The sequence below is a fragment of the Drosophila miranda genome, chromosome 3 (assembly GCF_003369915.1).
Source record: "Drosophila miranda strain MSH22 chromosome 3, D.miranda_PacBio2.1, whole genome shotgun sequence".
Taxonomy (NCBI): domain Eukaryota; kingdom Metazoa; phylum Arthropoda; class Insecta; order Diptera; family Drosophilidae; genus Drosophila; species Drosophila miranda.
Window position 1 is genome coordinate 17,025,115 of NC_046676.1, and position 16,553 is coordinate 17,041,667.

Sequence of the window (16,553 nt, forward strand, 5' to 3'; positions counted from 1 at the left end):
CTCCGGGACTATCTTAGCCACGATTGAGAGATAGTTGGAACCTCCAACAGAGAGCATTTCTCCAACAGAGAGCATAGTCCAGTGGGACTTGTAACCCCATACTCTTGACGGTTAATCTTTCAGCAGAACTATGTTTATAGAAGGCATTGTATACAGAAACCATACACTAGATCGCGTTCTATTGACGATACTTCAAATAGCAAACTCTGCAGTGTAGGCGTGTGTCGGCATCCCACGACAGAACCCGACACTCCACCACCCGAGATCGTGGTATGCGTACAAGCAAAGTAAATATTTACATATTTATGTACAGACTGGCTTCGGTATACAAACCAGCACTTGGATACTCCGCCTTGAACATAGCCTAAGCGAAAACTCAGTTCAAAGGTCATTTATCTTGAAAGGTTGTTGTACAATTGATTTGTTTTTCTTATGAAATGCCCACATATTTAAAAGTAACTGGCAAACATCCTCCAAAGTCTTCATGCTATCATTTTATTTGATTTTATAAATAAAGAGAGCTTTTGATAACCAGCCTCTGTCTTAAGGAGTATCCCAAAACGATACAGAAAATATAAAACAAATTAAAGCTCACATATAAAGGACATTAACCTAGTACCTTTTTTTAATACATTCAAAAAGTGCTCGTCGATGAGAGGATTAATTCATGGAAAAAGATAAATCCACTCTCAGATAAAGCAACTGCCTGCCACTCGGGCGGATTCCATGCCAACTGAATTTCATCTGATGATTGCGAAAGGAGCTTTTTTTAATATCTGCTCAAGTGGTGCGGCGAATTGTTAATTTGACAAATCCCACTAAAATGTATCCTTAGGCATGTACAGATGATGATCTTCCACGCATTAGTACTTCTTGTAGTTCCTTATTCATTTGCAGAGTTAATGTAATGAGTTCTTCCTGTTTCGACAGTCATATATGTACTGACTCGTACGGCTAATGAAGTCAAACACATTGCGGCATTGTGTCAGCAGTTACCCGATTTCATGGCCCATCGGAACGAGTTGAGAGGCGCACATAGAAATTACCATGTACAGGGAAAGTTCCATTGAACATTCCCACCTTGGAGGGAGGAGACTTCGAAAGCCGAGGGAGCCTTTACTGTAGCGCAAATCACGATGTGCACAAGAAAATGCTGCTGTGAGCTGCTTGACAAGGTCACCAGGTGACATGCAGCACCAGGCCAGATCCAGGCTCCCCAGGCTGCCAGGCTCTCCCGCTCGTTTCATCATCAGCATTGACATCATCATCCCCATCAGCAACGGCAGCATTACCATCGTCATCAGCATTAGCAACATCATTGAGAATAAATGCCACGACAACCGGCTACGCATTCAAGTGACTTAATTAAACGTTTTCCTGGCACAGATAAATGTCGAGCGAGGATGCTCCAGAAGCAGAGTCGGTGTTTCTCCATGTGGGCTGTCTGTCGGTGGGGTTCCCCCTGGGAAGGTAGGTGAACTCGTTAGAATGAATGATAAGATCTGAACTTGCTGGGGGAAAGCTCTCGCACCCTGGTCTCTCCCCTGGTGTGTGTGTGTGTGTGTGTGTGATGAAGCACGTTCTTATAAATTGCACACGAACGCATTTAGGCGCTACTTCAATCTATTTGAAATAGATGCACGACACGGGCTGCGGACGCCAAGGTCGTCTAGGGGTCGTTAGCACCTTACACCTCCCCTCTCCCCAACCTGTGGGGAGACTGTGGCTGCAAAGTAGGCATCTCTCCGCTCGTAAGTGCATTATTAACACTTCAGAAGCGAAAGATTTCAAGGATTTTTTTTTACTTTTTGTTGTGTACCAAAATTGGAGCGTCGCCCCATCATCATAACTAAATAGCACGAGTACGAGTACGAGTAGGATTACTCGTGCAACAACCAGTGGCTCACCTAGGCGGGGGCCAGCGATTCTGTTGCACAGGTCCCAATAGAAGTTTGCCTATGGCCGGGAACTTTTTAACGATAAACTATAACAGCGCATAAAAGGCAGCTCAAAGTTGGAGCGTAACTTTCGGGCAGAGCTAGAGCTGAAATTTCCTGCTAACGATCAACTTCTGCAGGCACGACTTCCCTTGAACGGGCGAGACTCGAAAATTGGCCCGATTTGCTGTTGTTGTACCCCGCAGTGCTTTTAGAGTGCCGGGGCATACTCGTCCTGCGTTGGTTTAGATGTATACAACAGGTTGAAGGAGAAGGAAAGCGAGTCAAAGTTGCCACATTCAAGATTTTCTGAATCATGTAATCATAAATCGGAAGAACTACTAGCTTTCTTCAAATCCCTCGTCTGCTATGGGACCTAAGTATCTTTAGTTATATTTCGATTAGGACCAGTGAGTATCCTAAAGTCATAATTTAATCTTCTGGGCTCTAATTCCTGCTGTTGTGCATTTTATGCTGAGGCCACGGGGCGTATGAGCGTTCAGTCAATCGTGCTCTTTACATTTTATCGGTTAAAGTTGCTGTCGAATTGTCCGTTTAATATTAATTTTCTTTCTGTTGCTTTTCTTGTTCCTGTTCCATCCGATAAGCTCTGAAAAGCAAGCCAAAATTTTTGCTTCTTTGAGCGAACTTCTAGCATCCCCTTCTCTGTGGACTTTGTGTTTTGGCAAGCTGCAGAGCTGCCGAGCTGCCGAGCTGCTGATAAGCGGCATCTGCAACTTAAAATGCATTCCGAAATGCGATACATAATATTAATTCTGGCCCAGTCGAGCGTGCAATTGTTTGATAGTTTCTCTGACATGTGCACCATTTGCTCCGCCTTTAAACTAGAGATCGTGCTGCACAGACTATGTATGCCCCTGCCGGATGCCTGGGCCAAGCACCTGCACTATCATTATGCGTATGGTGTCCACACAGTGGAGCGCCGTCCACCTTTTGAAATAATTAAGACTTTTAGTGCTCGGCGGAGCTCGGCGGGACTGTGTGTGTGTGTGTGTGCTAAGCTGACTAGGCCAGGAGGGGCTCGAGGCTGTTGGCCACAGCAGCCTGCAACTGTGACTCGGCCATTACGTGCCGAAAACCGCCATCACTGCAAAATATGCTAAGCACTTTGAGTGCCAGCAGAGTTGGGCCTGCATTCTGGCCAGCTGTAGGCTCCTGGTCTAGTCCAGGTCCTGGTCCAGGTCCAGGTCCTGGTCCTGGTCCTGGACTGGCTGCAGGCAGCATACAGCATACAGATGACTGCCGCGGCTGCTCTCGTTCCTGATGCTGCTGTTGTCGTTGTTTTGGCCAACTGGCGTTGACGCTCATGGTTTATTCATGAGTCGTCTGCCGGCCCAGTCTGCTCCTGTCCTGGCTCCTGGCTCCTGCCGTGTGTGTGTGTGTGTGTGTTGATCAATTGCTTTTAAAAATGAGTCGGCGGTTACTGATTGCCGGCTACCAGGCACCAGGTTCGAGAGTGTGTGTCACCCATTCATGGTCTCCGAGCCGTGTTGATAATTCGTTGTGCAGAGTAGTGTGCATTTTGCCGGGAAATGCGCCTGGCAAAGATGAGGCTGCTTGGGGCAGTTCCACACATTTTTGCATTCGCTTTGGGCAGTGCACAAATAGGAATTAACTGTGCAAATATTTCCCAGTTTCGAAAAACAATGCTTTTCCAGTTCGGAACAGGTGAAGCGGATAGAGCCTGCTGCCCCTAGTGGAAGGTACAGATGGAGATACGTGTTTAGTTATTCAATGACTGAAGTAATACTTATCGGCAAACATTGGGCATATCGGCATACACCAGAAAAAGGCACCGCATCCGACCTGCTCGCCTCAAAACTACCAACAAAAACTCAATAAAAAACCATAAGCCACTATAATTAATACGTTTAGGCAGTCTCTCAGTTCTAGTTTGGGGTAAATTACTCAGGGAAATGCCGCTTCCTTGCTTTATTGTGTTGATTAAAGTTTCTTCAACTTGAGCAACAAAGTTGATCCCATTCAAGGTGATTCATCCTCCTAGACGGCACTGCCATTGTGACCTGAGGCAGTCTAGAGGAAATTACATTTATGACGTCTTATTTTTAGTGACAATTTCCTGGGCACAAATCAAATTCATTTGATTTGATTTATCTACCGATACGCACGACTCCCATTGCCGAAACAATCGACCCGGTCCGGGATGCGACGGGTCGGAGCCAGGTTCAACGCGAAGCCCCAAATAGCGGGTCATAAATTGAGAATGGCGGGCATTCCCTATCACCGTCTCTATCCCCATCCCCGTCCCAGACCGTCATCACACTAAAGCATGAGTTTGAATACGGCAAATGGATGCGGATAGATACATGGCTCGTAACTAGTTGATGTGACCCATAAAGATATACTGGCCGAACATCGCTATATACGTGAAAGACTCAATGCTGATTTGATGTTCATAATCCTGGCGGGTCGCAAGGTCAGTCATCAAATTGAATGTCCTGCCACTGTTCCACGTGATGGCTTTGTGTGGAGATTCTATTGTCATTTACTTGGCGGTGCAGTTGGTTTTTGGCCCACTGCGATTTGGCTTATGGCCTGCAATTCGCTTTCGCATTAAGACAAATTGTGTGGCTTACAGGCCAAAAAGCTATAGTCATTCCCCATCAACAGAAGTTGTACAGATTGGCTTGTGGCATGCGGCTAATAGGGAACTTAATGACGTTGGGGATCGGGCCTGATGGCTTTCGATTCGAGGTCTGAGGTCTGAGGACTTGCCCAGCAAACACATGCAAACGAAATGCAAATGGTTCACCTCAAATTTCAATTTCAATTCTTTGTTGGTTGCCATGGCTGTTTTCACACTCGACTCTGCCTCTTGGCAGGCTCTCCCCTTGTAGGTGTGTGGGTGGGCGGCCAACCGCCCTTCATTGCTGCGGTTGCGGCCTGGTCAGGCGTGGCCTGATCTGTGAGTACTTTGCGACACTCTGTTGCACTTATGGCCTCTGTTTGGTGGTCGGGTCCCACGCGGGGGCCATTCTGTTTGATCTTCTATTTGAATTTGAATAAAAACCAGATATTTATATTTGATTTCAAGCAGTTTAGGCCTTTGTACTTGAACAACACTCAAAAATGTTTGATGTTGTTATATTTTTGGATTGCAGAGTTGGCAGAGTATTCGTGGTACTTGTGTTCTGTTCGGTGCCACTCTTTGCTGCAACTTTGCATTTTAATGTTGCACACAACCAGTTGTCATTTGGTTGGCATAAATTGCGCACACAATTTTGGGCAATCTGGCTGGGCGAGTGGTAAAAACTGCCGCTGAAATGTGGGAAATCATCTGTCAAATGGGGTTTGTTTATCCCCACGTTTTTCGCACGTGTGGCCCAGTCCTGCCCGAATGGTGAAAGCATTTCAAATGACATGTTGCTTACACTTGAGTGCGTCCATGAACATGACCAGATTTCAATTGTCACGGTTATGGCGATTTTGCGATTTTGCGATTTTGCGATTGCCTTTCTCCAGCTTGACTCTGTCTGGCTTTAAGGTGCGGCTTTAAACTTTGCCGGGAGCCAAGTTGGCCCAGTGTCGTCGTCTCCTGGGCAAGCTCCTAATGAATCGGTGCCATTGTTTGTCCCTTTGTCGCGGTGCTCTAGCCGGGTGGCATGCTTCCAAGCCATTTTAATTCTATTACCCATTACCAGAGCTGACTGCGACTGGTGCGACTGGAACTGAAGCTGGGACTGCACTTAATTTCTATTATAATGATGACATGCCGGCTGCCAGGCAGCGCCTGGGGCGCTGCAGTCTGAGGCCCGCCAGATGACACGCCCACACGTAGCCACGTAGCCCCTTTTATCTCCCCCCCAGCGCTACCCCTTTTCATTCCTTTTCATTTCTTTTCAGCTATTCCCTCTGGCATACCCTTGGAGAGGAGGTCTGCGTTTCCGATCCCATAAAGTCTGCTATCAGGTCTGTGTATCAGTTTTCAAACATTTAATTTTTACAGCCGCCAGTAAAAGAGTCGAAACTTCATAGCTTCTTGAAATACTGCGAGCGATCGACCCAAATACCAGGGGCTTGAGGGCACAGCCCTCAAGAGGGCAAGATGTATGGGCAAGGGTATCCACGCTTCGGTTCCTGGCACTGGCATTTCTTTTTTTTCATCTCCACTATTTTCTTCCGTATTTTTTCTCATCTTATTTCTTTTTTTTTTTTTTTTGCCATTTGGCGTCGCGACGCTTCCGCTTTTATGGACATTTAGATGCAAAGTTTCTGGCATAAAAATGGCGTGGCAGATAATTTTCATAATTTTCAACTACATTGCATTGTGTGTGTGCAACTGGGCGGGGGCGTGGCGGCAGCAGGCTGGCCCTCCCCCGTCCGCTCTCGACTGCCTCGTTATTCTCCGTTTTATTTTCGAGCGACACTAAAAAGGAAGCGCCGCAGTCAGAGTCAAAGTTGGTTTTTATTAGCGTTCGGTGCCCGGCATTTCAGAGTTGGTCATTTTGTCGTCGCTGTCGTCGTTGTCGTCGTCGTTGTCTGGTCCTGGCAGTGTATTATATTTTATTGGGCCAGCGAAGTCCTGGCGAAATTTATGAACTCGAATAATACGAGCAGCGTAATCCGCTTTAAGCCGTTCGGCAAAATGCAGCAAATTCGCCCGCCTAAAAGTATGCCATGGAATCTTTTCGCCCTGTTGACGCACCGCCAACAACGTACGTAACGGCAATGCAGTGGCGGGCGGAGAGGGGTGCATGTGTGGAGTGCTTAGCACATTGCAATCAAAATGATAATGTGACAAAGTTACATCGAACGTATTACAAAACCCACACAGACACAGCCACAGACACAGCCACAGCCACGCGTTGATGTCGTTAGCGGTGTGTGTGTGTGTGTGTGTAGCTGTGTAGGTGGTTGCTTGTCGATGCCGTTAAGTGTTTTGCCAGCGAACGCGCTCACGGTGCGGATGCACTTCTTTGACTCATTCCGATCCAGCTTGCCCCATATGGGGGAACGGGGGAAGGGGGGGTGGGTGGTGCGTATGGGCGTCTGGTGTGCCATTATCGAGCAAGTGCTCATGTGGGGGCACGGCAAAGCGATTCTGAAAGACAATGGAAACGAAGTTATTACTTTCTTTTGCCTTTCTTCATTGTCTGATAAACGCAAATCGAATTTCTGCAGTTCGATTGTAATGGCCACCGATGGGACTTTGGACTTACACATTCTAATGTCGGAATGCTGTCGGAACGAGAACTTGCATTATCTAACACTTGTTTAGTTAACAATCTTATGTGATGTGATAACCGAACTTTTTTAATTGGAGCACTTGTAAAACTCAATCACTTGAAAATTAAGTATTTTCCGACTATATATTACAGATAGGACTATTGCCAAAACACAGCCAAGTGTACTTATCATTTTTCACACCACTAAATAAAAACAACCGAAGATATTTGGATAATATCAGAATACAGTGTTAAACAGGTTTTAAAATAATATAATATAATGTTTAAAAGGTCGATGGATTCCCTAAGAGTCCGTTGAGTGATATTTTTCGTTCATTAAAAGAACCTAATATTTACCGTATTCGATAATCCATTTCTTACTTTAAAACCCCTTGACATTCCTAACTCTTTTTCATGATTAATTGTAGCGATGACAAGAGATTGTTGGTCTTGGCTTGCTATCAGTCGATAAGGTTATCATGGGCTCTATGCGAGCCATATCATTATGGCTAATTCAATTATAGCCCATCCAATTAACTTATTGTGGGGTCAAGGACAATATTCCCTTGAACTGAATTAAGACAGACAGAGGAAAGGACAGACGCTTTATCTGCACTCAACCGTCAGGTAATAAACTCTGCATCCCAGAGGATGGTAATCCTTGCTGGGTGGTCGGGATGGGACATGCCACAAAAATGCTTTGCATATCGTGGCACGCACAGTCTGCATATTTTGCATACCCCCGGCAGGACTCTTTATGTGCCGCTTCGATTGCATTCGAATAGGTGTGGCAAGGGCGAGAAGCCGGCGGGCAATTGTTTTGTCAACTGTCGGATCTGTTGGACCGAAAGTGGCATAGATCTAATTTAAATGTAAATTAATTTTTCCCATATGCCGGCGTATAAATGCCGGTGCTATAGACAGGGCCAAAGTTCTGAGCCGACTTAGGCAACAGTACTTGGTGGCAAGTTCGTCTGCATTTATAGATTGCAACTTGGCAAGTTACTGGCTGCCGACTCGCAAGCCCCCCCGCCCTCTACTCTGCATTATGACCATTCTCTGGTCGGTTCCTGGTCTGGTCCTGCTGGGAAAACCTTTCTGGCATTGAAAATGCTGCAAACGTTTCCGCTTTGAACTTTGCCATATCCGGCATTTGCTTACAATTCAAATTGGCTTTCAGGGCAGGACGGCCCGGGGCATGTAAAAGAGATACCAACTTTCTGGCTTTTCCTTGTGTGTGTGTGTCTGTGTGTGTCTCTGTGTGTTTGTGTGTGTGTGTGCAGGAAAGTTACCAACTTCAGGTGTAATGTGCGGAAGTGCTCACATTCAGAGCTTGGTCTTCGTTTATGCACTTTAATGTAAATATTTGTACACCAACTTGCCCAACAGACAGACAGCTTGTCCTTCCTGCCCTGAGTCCGGCTCTGAGTCCTGTCCCGAACCCGAATCAATTTGCCCAAGACACGTGTCACATTTTGCACTGGGGCCAAAATGTTTTCTTTAATTTGATGCAAAATTGTATCTCGGGTGGTGTTTCGGGCACCTGCGAGGAGGGTGTTTGGCTTCTGGAAAAGTGTAAAAATTTGTTATCTTCATGTGCACACAGCGTGCACTCTGCAGCTGAGAAATGCAAATACTCGTAGTAGCAAATGAATTTGCAGTGCTCATGGTGGCTTAATTGAAAACTTATCAAATTTATGTCACCTGCCACCTCAAGGGGCACTCCCTGGGCACTCGACGGACATGAGCTTTGCTTGTAAATAAAAATTCCAATTAATATATCACCTGCGGCTGCCACTGCGGCCAGTTCGCGTGTACTCATTAGATTCGAGTGGATGCCAGGGTCGGAATGGATCTTGGAGCACTTGGGATAGTCGCTGCCCCCCTTGACCACTTGGCGGAGCGCAACTGGTGGCTCGTTGAACGGCCCCCACGCGACAAGCACTCGAAATCGGAGTGGCTGCATTCCGATGCAAATGCCGAACCTTAAAAATAGACTCCCGCTGGAGCTGCGTGTACCATCGATAGTGAATCAATCGTTCGATAGGACCGTATGCTGTTGTGGCATTCGAAAATGGCGAATCGACTGACGCGCTCATATTTCTCGCCGCCCGGGCGGAGCCGCGCGAGCAAAGTGCGGCCTGATAAGGGGTCGCTGTTTTTCCGATCAGCATCGTAAAACTAAGCCAGATATACGACCATACCCCACGCGAGCGTTTGCTTGTGTGCCTCTGGAATCTCAGCCTGCGGCTGTAAATCACGCCCGACACTGGCAGCATTAACACCAGCGATTTATTTGCCCCGCCGCTGCCGACGGCACGGGAACTCCACCACGTCTGTGGTTTTTCGCAGGAATCCGCTCTAATCGGGCTGATCCCTCGATAGGCTCCAGTAATGGCCATTCCGCCTAATGGCTTCTCCCAATCAGTCTACACTCGTCCGAAATCTCAGCCATCCCCCGCAAGACTGCGCATCGTCCGCAGAGAGCTCATATCTAATCGACCCCCCAAGCCGCGACGGGACAAGGCACCCCAAGCGATCCGATAAGGTCTCAATTTGAATCGCAAATCACTCAGGCAGCCAAAACACCGTCCGATGACGCCGATTCACTCTTTCCAGGCACTCCAGACACCGTATATAAGGCGCAGCAACGGCCGGATTGGACTCAGAGTGAAACATAGGTTCCATCTAGCATCAACATGTTCCTGACAAAGACCCTCGGGTGCATCGCCTTCCTGGCGATCGCCAGCGCCCAGTTCAACACCAACTACGTTGGTGGCCGCAGCGGCATGGTCCACCTCTTCGAGTGGAAGTGGGACGACATCGCCGCCGAGTGCGAGAACTTCCTGGGCCCCCAGGGCTACGCCGGTCTTCAGGTAAGATCCTTCCGGAGACACTCCCTTCTCGCCCAATCCTCATCTCCCGCCTCCCTCCCAGGTGTCGCCCGTCAACGAGAACTCCGTGGAGAGTGGGCGTCCGTGGTGGGAGCGCTACCAGCCCATCTCCTACAAGCTGACCACCCGATCCGGCAACGAGGAGCAGTTCGCCAGCATGGTCAGGCGTTGCAACAACGCCGGAGTGCGCACCTACGTGGACGTCGTCTTCAACCACATGGCAGCCGATGGCGGCACCTACGGCACAGCCGGCAGCACCGCCAGCCCCAGCTCCAAGAGCTACCCCGCAGTGCCCTACTCCTCCCTGGACTTCAACCCCACCTGCGCCATCACCAACTACAACGACGCCAACGAGGTGCGCAACTGCGAGCTGGTCGGCCTGCGTGACCTCAACCAGGGCAACTCCTACGTCCAGGAGAAGGTTTCCGATTTCCTGAACCACTTGATCGATCTGGGTGTGGCCGGATTCCGCGTGGACGCTGCCAAGCACATGTGGCCCGCAGATCTGGGCGTCATCTATGGCCGCCTCAAGAACCTGAACACCGATCACGGCTTCGCGTCCGGATCCAGGCCCTACATCGTCCAGGAGGTCATCGACATGGGTGGCGAGGCCATCAGCAAAACCGAGTACACTGGCCTGGGCGCCATCACCGAGTTCCGCCACTCCGACTCCATCGGCAAGATCTTCCGCGGCAAGGACAAGCTGACCTACATGTCCAACTGGGGCACCGGCTGGGGCTTCGCTGCCTCCGATCGCTCGCTCGTCTTCGTCGACAACCACGACAACCAGCGCGGACACGGTGCAGGTGGTGATGATGTGCTCACCTACAAGGTGCCCAAGCAGTACAAGATGGCCTCCGCCTTCATGCTGGCCCATCCCTTCGGCACTCCCCGTGTGATGTCCTCGTTCTCCTTCACCGACACCGACCAGGGCCCACCCACCACCGACGGACAGAACATTGCCTCTCCCACCTTCAACAGCGACAAGTCCTGCGGCGGCGGATGGGTGTGCGAGCACCGCTGGCGCCAGATCTACAACATGGTGGCCTTCAGGAACGCCGCCGGCGATGCCGATCTCCAGAACTGGTGGTCCAACGGAAGCAACCAGATTTCCTTCAGCCGTGGAAACAGGGCCTTCGTGGCCTTCAACAACGACGACTACGACCTCAACAGCTCCCTGCAGACCGGCCTGCCCGCCGGCACCTACTGCGACGTCATCTCCGGCGAGAAGAGCGGCTCCTCCTGCACCGGCAAGTCCGTCACCGTTGGCTCCGATGGACGCGCCAGCATCTCCATTAGCAGCTCCGCTGACGATGGTGTCCTGGCCATTCACGTCAACGCCATGTTGTAAGGGACTCAGCATGTGAGACTCCCAAACAATCAATCGAGATTATTACTATTGAATACACAATGATATTATGAAATGCTCGTTGACTCTGAGTTGGGACTGCTGGAAAGGATAAAGGGTTAGGGCAGGTGCCTGGGCATTCCCAGATGGTCAGTGATATCCGTATTGTATTGCGCCAAGTAGAAGAGAAGCCTCCATTCAATCCGGAAGGGACGAGCAGTGCGGAATGTGGAAATTAATTAAATGCTGGACAACAAAGGAAAGAGATGGGTCACTGCAGATAAGAGGCGGTGGCAGATGCCAACTACAGGTGAACTGAGGTGGCTGTACAACGTGAATAGTACGAGCGTCGTGTATCGTGCGTCAAACAAGGTCCCCCCACGCACTTGGTACTTCACGACAATTCCACACATCCCCCAACACAAATTTCACAGGGCAGTATAGTTTGTTTGCCCCTTTGCCCCATTGCCCCATTGCCCCTTTGTGAGATATGCGGCACTCTGGTCCTCTGCAGTGCGCTTATTTGTGCTCTTCGCATGAGCAAATTTTGGTCTTTTTATATGGGTTCGGTGTCCAGGAGTCGGAATCAGATGCGAGTGGCAGGGAGATTGGCAAACAGTAGCTTGCACTTAAATCTGTTCAACAAATATAGCTCGAAGAGCTGCTGCTCGTACTCCTGTTGCGGCAACTGTTTCCCAGTGCAAGTCGATGTGCATTTTCGTTCCACAAAAATATGCACTCATAACTTTCGACCATGGCCCGACTTGATATGAATAAATGTGAGCAACATATCAGAGGATTTTCCTGTCATTTACTGTGGGTCAAGAGGGAGGGAGCGGGCCCCACACAATGCAGATGAGCAGGAGTTAGACCAACTAGGAGGTTGTGGCAAGGACTTCGTTCCGGGCCTGCATTCAGCCAGGAATCTGGGGTTGCCGTCTGCCGCTCGGTCCTGGGCAGATTGCGTATTGTAAATGTATTCAAAACATCGCATAATTCTTAATAAAGTCATAAAATTGCAAAGTAAATCAGTTTTCTAAGTGAACGCAGCGCAGATAAACCCGACTTTTTATTACGCAAACGCAATTTTCATATGCTCCACGTGATTTAGAGTGTGGCAGTGAGTGTGCGGGGCACTTCCCCATCCCACCTTGCCATACCCTAGCCCAGGGAGGAGTACTACGATGTTGTTTAGATGTTTGTATAATCTAGACGGGCATATAAGAGAGTCACACAACTAAGGCTGTAGTCTGTAGTCTGTAGTCGAAGGAGGATCGATGGGAAAAGCCGGAGTCCGTTACTCTTTCAATTCGTATTTGCTGAGAACGCGGCCTGAGAGCGAAAGAGAGTCGGCTGATAGAGTTCGTGTCTGTGAGCGAGAAATAGCCGAGAGAGAGCAATGAGAGAGTTCAGGCGCGACTTACTGCGCTCCAGGCACACAAAAATGGAGGAAGAAGAAGAGGTGGGGCAGCCCTGCTGTCTGCCCCTGACAAAGCATTATATTAGACGCTTCTGCAAGGGTATCTGAATCTTCGACCACCTTGGCTAGCCCTCCTTGGTCCTTTCACTCTGCCTGACAGATTTTCGTGCCACATGTGTATATATGTACAGATGTGCGTGCGGTTAGCTCTGCCAAGAAGGAAAATCCATCTACATAAAGGGCAGAAAATCAGAATTCACATCAAAAATGATATGTAGATACACACGCACAGACACACGAACGACAACGAGCTGAAAGTCAAAGCTGAACATGTCTAGATTGCGGTTGCACGGGCTCCTCGGCGACTGAAATGGGCCAGAGTGGGGGTGGTTGTGGGTGGTTGTGGGTGTGACTGAGGTGGACTGGAAGTTGAGCAACGGGCTCCGCTGCCTCCCGCCTCTGGGGTGCACAAAAATTAATTTAAATCTGCTGACAAAGGAAGGCATTCTTGTATTTATGCAAAACATCAAAATGAAACCACACAAGCAGTCACACGGCGTTTGTTTTCGGTTTTTCTGCGACTCTTGCGCGTCTCCCTCCGCGAGGGATGATGGACGCCATTGTTTGGGCATGGGGCCGACACACGTGCCTAAATGGGGGCTGAGGAGACCTTGGATTGCCACCAGGCAGGCTGAAGAAACGTGGGAAGTGAATCATTGCCAAAATTTCTAGCGCCCTGCGATCGGCCTGCAATCAACCATTTGACAGAATTTCCAAGCGCTTTATGGAGCCTCCTTTGGACGCGGTAAGCCCCAATCCAGGGTAGTTTTTATTTTGAAAGTTGCCACAAACTGTCTGTCATGTGTTTGCGAGCACTGCGAGCATGTGTTTTCAACTTTCAGGGGGCTGGCGCCTTCTACCTTCTGGCTTGTGCCTTCTCTCTCTACCTTCTACCCCTTGCCGGCAAACATGCTCTGACAGCCTGTCAAACAAGTTTCAAAGCAGACTCTTAAATATTAATGCCACATGGGATATGGAAGCTACCACCCGCAGACCGCATCGGACGCGGGTGGCCTCGCCGAGCGGTTCTGCGGAGGAGAGTAAAGCCAAAGACAGGTGTCAGCCGGCGGCATAATCACGGGAGTTCCATTAACAACAACTCCGACAGGATATCGTGAAAAGTGCTTAAGCCCTACTTGACGAAGGAACCCCTAACCTCTATGCTAAAGAGTGCGTTTTGCTATGCTCTCATTGTGTATTTAATAATAATAATCTCGATTGATTGTTTGGGAGTCTCACATGCTGAGTCCCTTACAACATGGCGTTGACGTGAATGGCCAGGACACCATCGTCAGCGGAGCTGCTAATGGAGATGCTGGCGCGTCCATCGGAGCCAACGGTGACGGTCTCGCCGGTGCAGGAGGAGCCGCTCTTCTCGCCGGAGATGACGTCGCAGTAGGTGCCGGCGGGCAGGCCGGTCTGCAGGGAGCTGTTGAGGTCGTAGTCGTCGTTGTTGAAGGCCACGAAGGCCCTGTTTCCACGGCTGAAGGAAATCTGGTTGCTTCCGTTGGACCACCAGTTCTGGAGATCGGCATCGCCGGCGGCGTTCCTGAAGGCCACCATGTTGTAGATCTGGCGCCAGCGGTGCTCGCACACCCATCCGCCGCCGCAGGACTTGTCGCTGTTGAAGGTGGGAGAGGCAATGTTCTGTCCGTCGGTGGTGGGTGGGCCCTGGTCGGTGTCGGTGAAGGAGAACGAGGACATCACACGGGGAGTGCCGAAGGGATGGGCCAGCATGAAGGCGGAGGCCATCTTGTACTGCTTGGGCACCTTGTAGGTGAGCACATCATCACCACCTGCACCGTGTCCGCGCTGGTTGTCGTGGTTGTCGACGAAGACGAGCGAGCGATCGGAGGCAGCGAAGCCCCAGCCGGTGCCCCAGTTGGACATGTAGGTCAGCTTGTCCTTGCCGCGGAAGATCTTGCCGATGGAGTCCGAGTGGCGGAACTCGGTGATGGCGCCCAGGCCAGTGTACTCGGTTTTGCTGATGGCCTCGCCACCCATGTCGATGACCTCCTGGACGATGTAGGGCCTGGATCCGGACGCGAAGCCGTGATCGGTGTTCAGGTTCTTGAGGCGGCCATAGATGACGCCCAGATCTGCGGGCCACATGTGCTTGGCAGCGTCCACGCGGAATCCGGCCACACCCAGATCGATCAAGTGGTTCAGGAAATCGGAAACCTTCTCCTGGACGTAGGAGTTGCCCTGGTTGAGGTCACGCAGGCCGACCAGCTCGCAGTTGCGCACCTCGTTGGCGTCGTTGTAGTTGGTGATGGCGCAGGTGGGGTTGAAGTCCAGGGAGGAGTAGGGCACTGCGGGGTAGCTCTTGGAGCTGGGGCTGGCGGTGCTGCCGGCTGTGCCGTAGGTGCCGCCATCGGCTGCCATGTGGTTGAAGACGACGTCCACGTAGGTGCGCACTCCGGCGTTGTTGCAACGCCTGACCATGCTGGCGAACTGCTCCTCGTTGCCGGAACGGGTCGTCAGCTTGTAGGAGATGGGCTGGTAGCGCTCCCACCACGGACGCCCACTCTCCACGGAGTTCTCGTTGACGGGCGACACCTGAGAGGGAGGCGGAGGCGGGAGATGAGGAATGGGCGAGGAGGGAGTGTCTCCGGAAGGATCTTACCTGAAGACCGGCGTAGCCCTGGGGGCCCAGGAAGTTCTCGCACTCGGCGGCGATGTCGTCCCACTTCCACTCGAAGAGGTGGACCATGCCGCTGCGGCCACCAACGTAGTTGGTGTTGAACTGGGCGCTGGCGATCGCCAGGAAGGCGATGCACCCGAGGGTCTTTGTCAGGAACATGTTGATGCTAGATGGAACCTATGTTTCACTCTGATTGCATTGAGATTTCTGGGGCTGCTTTTATAGGGGTCGCCGTCGACTTCGCGGGGAGTGATTTGCGATTCGATCTTATCGGCAGGCCTCTTCTCTATCGGCACTTCTTCCTCTCTGCGTGTGGGGCATCACGCCGGCTGATTAGTGAAAGCCGGGCCAGACGTTGTGGCCGATTGCCGGTATTTTGGCAGGGGACTGGGCCGGTGCTTGCGAACTGGCGCTGATGATTAGTTAAGTGGCTAATTATTTGAATTACTTTATCGGACTAATTCGGGGGCGATTGCGGAATCTGAAGTAGTCATCGGGACACTGCATTTCCCTGATATCGCCTCATGGGCCTGATTTGTGGTCCACTCCGGCTGCATGCTACTCAGAGCGTGATCGGTGTGAGCTCCCGCCTCGCAGATCATCCGATAATGGCGAAAAGTGGAACCCCTGGAATGTCAAATGTATAATATTACCTGATTATTGATTAATGGTGATGTTTTTTTCGTAGATTTACTCTGACAGGAAATCATAGTCCAGCATGATAATTATTGAAATATCTTTTGCAGGCCCCAAATCAAAACTATTTTGAAATGGTCTTTCCGTTGATATAAGCGGGGGGCAATAAATATTAAAATATTAAAGGCCAGCGCGTATCCGAAATGCGAAGTAAAAAGGGTCCCAAGTCCTGGGGCTATCAAGGGGGGAGTTTGAGGAACTCGAGGTAAATTGATGTGGCACATTAGAGCTCCTAAAAATTACATTTGCCAACATTTATCTTGCATTTTTTATGCGCATGGAACCGAAAAGGAGACCGAAACAGAAACTGAAGCAAAGACGGACAAAAAATGTTTCAAGCGCTGTGC

General features: G+C 50.1%; 2 protein-coding genes across 2 annotated transcripts; one reads left to right on the forward strand and one right to left on the reverse strand.

Annotated features, from left to right (window-relative positions):
- The first annotated feature begins 5,822 nt into the window (after positions 1 to 5,822).
- Positions 5,823 to 11,463, forward strand: LOC108158041 (alpha-amylase A). The gene is made up of 3 exons (XM_033392457.1): positions 5,823 to 5,888; positions 9,764 to 10,020; positions 10,082 to 11,463. Exons 2-3 carry the CDS (start codon positions 9,844 to 9,846, stop codon positions 11,387 to 11,389), a joined length of 1,485 nt encoding a protein of 494 aa, XP_033248348.1. The 5' UTR covers positions 5,823 to 5,888; positions 9,764 to 9,843; the 3' UTR covers positions 11,390 to 11,463.
- A 2,574-nt stretch (positions 11,464 to 14,037) lies between these two features.
- On the reverse strand, positions 14,038 to 15,714 carry LOC108159968 (alpha-amylase A). Its single transcript, XM_017293651.2, has 2 exons — positions 15,493 to 15,714; positions 14,038 to 15,425 (listed from the first exon to the last, which is right to left on the reverse strand). Exons 1-2 carry the CDS (start codon positions 15,667 to 15,669, stop codon positions 14,118 to 14,120), a joined length of 1,485 nt encoding a protein of 494 aa, XP_017149140.2. The 5' UTR covers positions 15,670 to 15,714; the 3' UTR covers positions 14,038 to 14,117.
- Between the last annotated feature and the right edge of the window lie 839 nt (positions 15,715 to 16,553).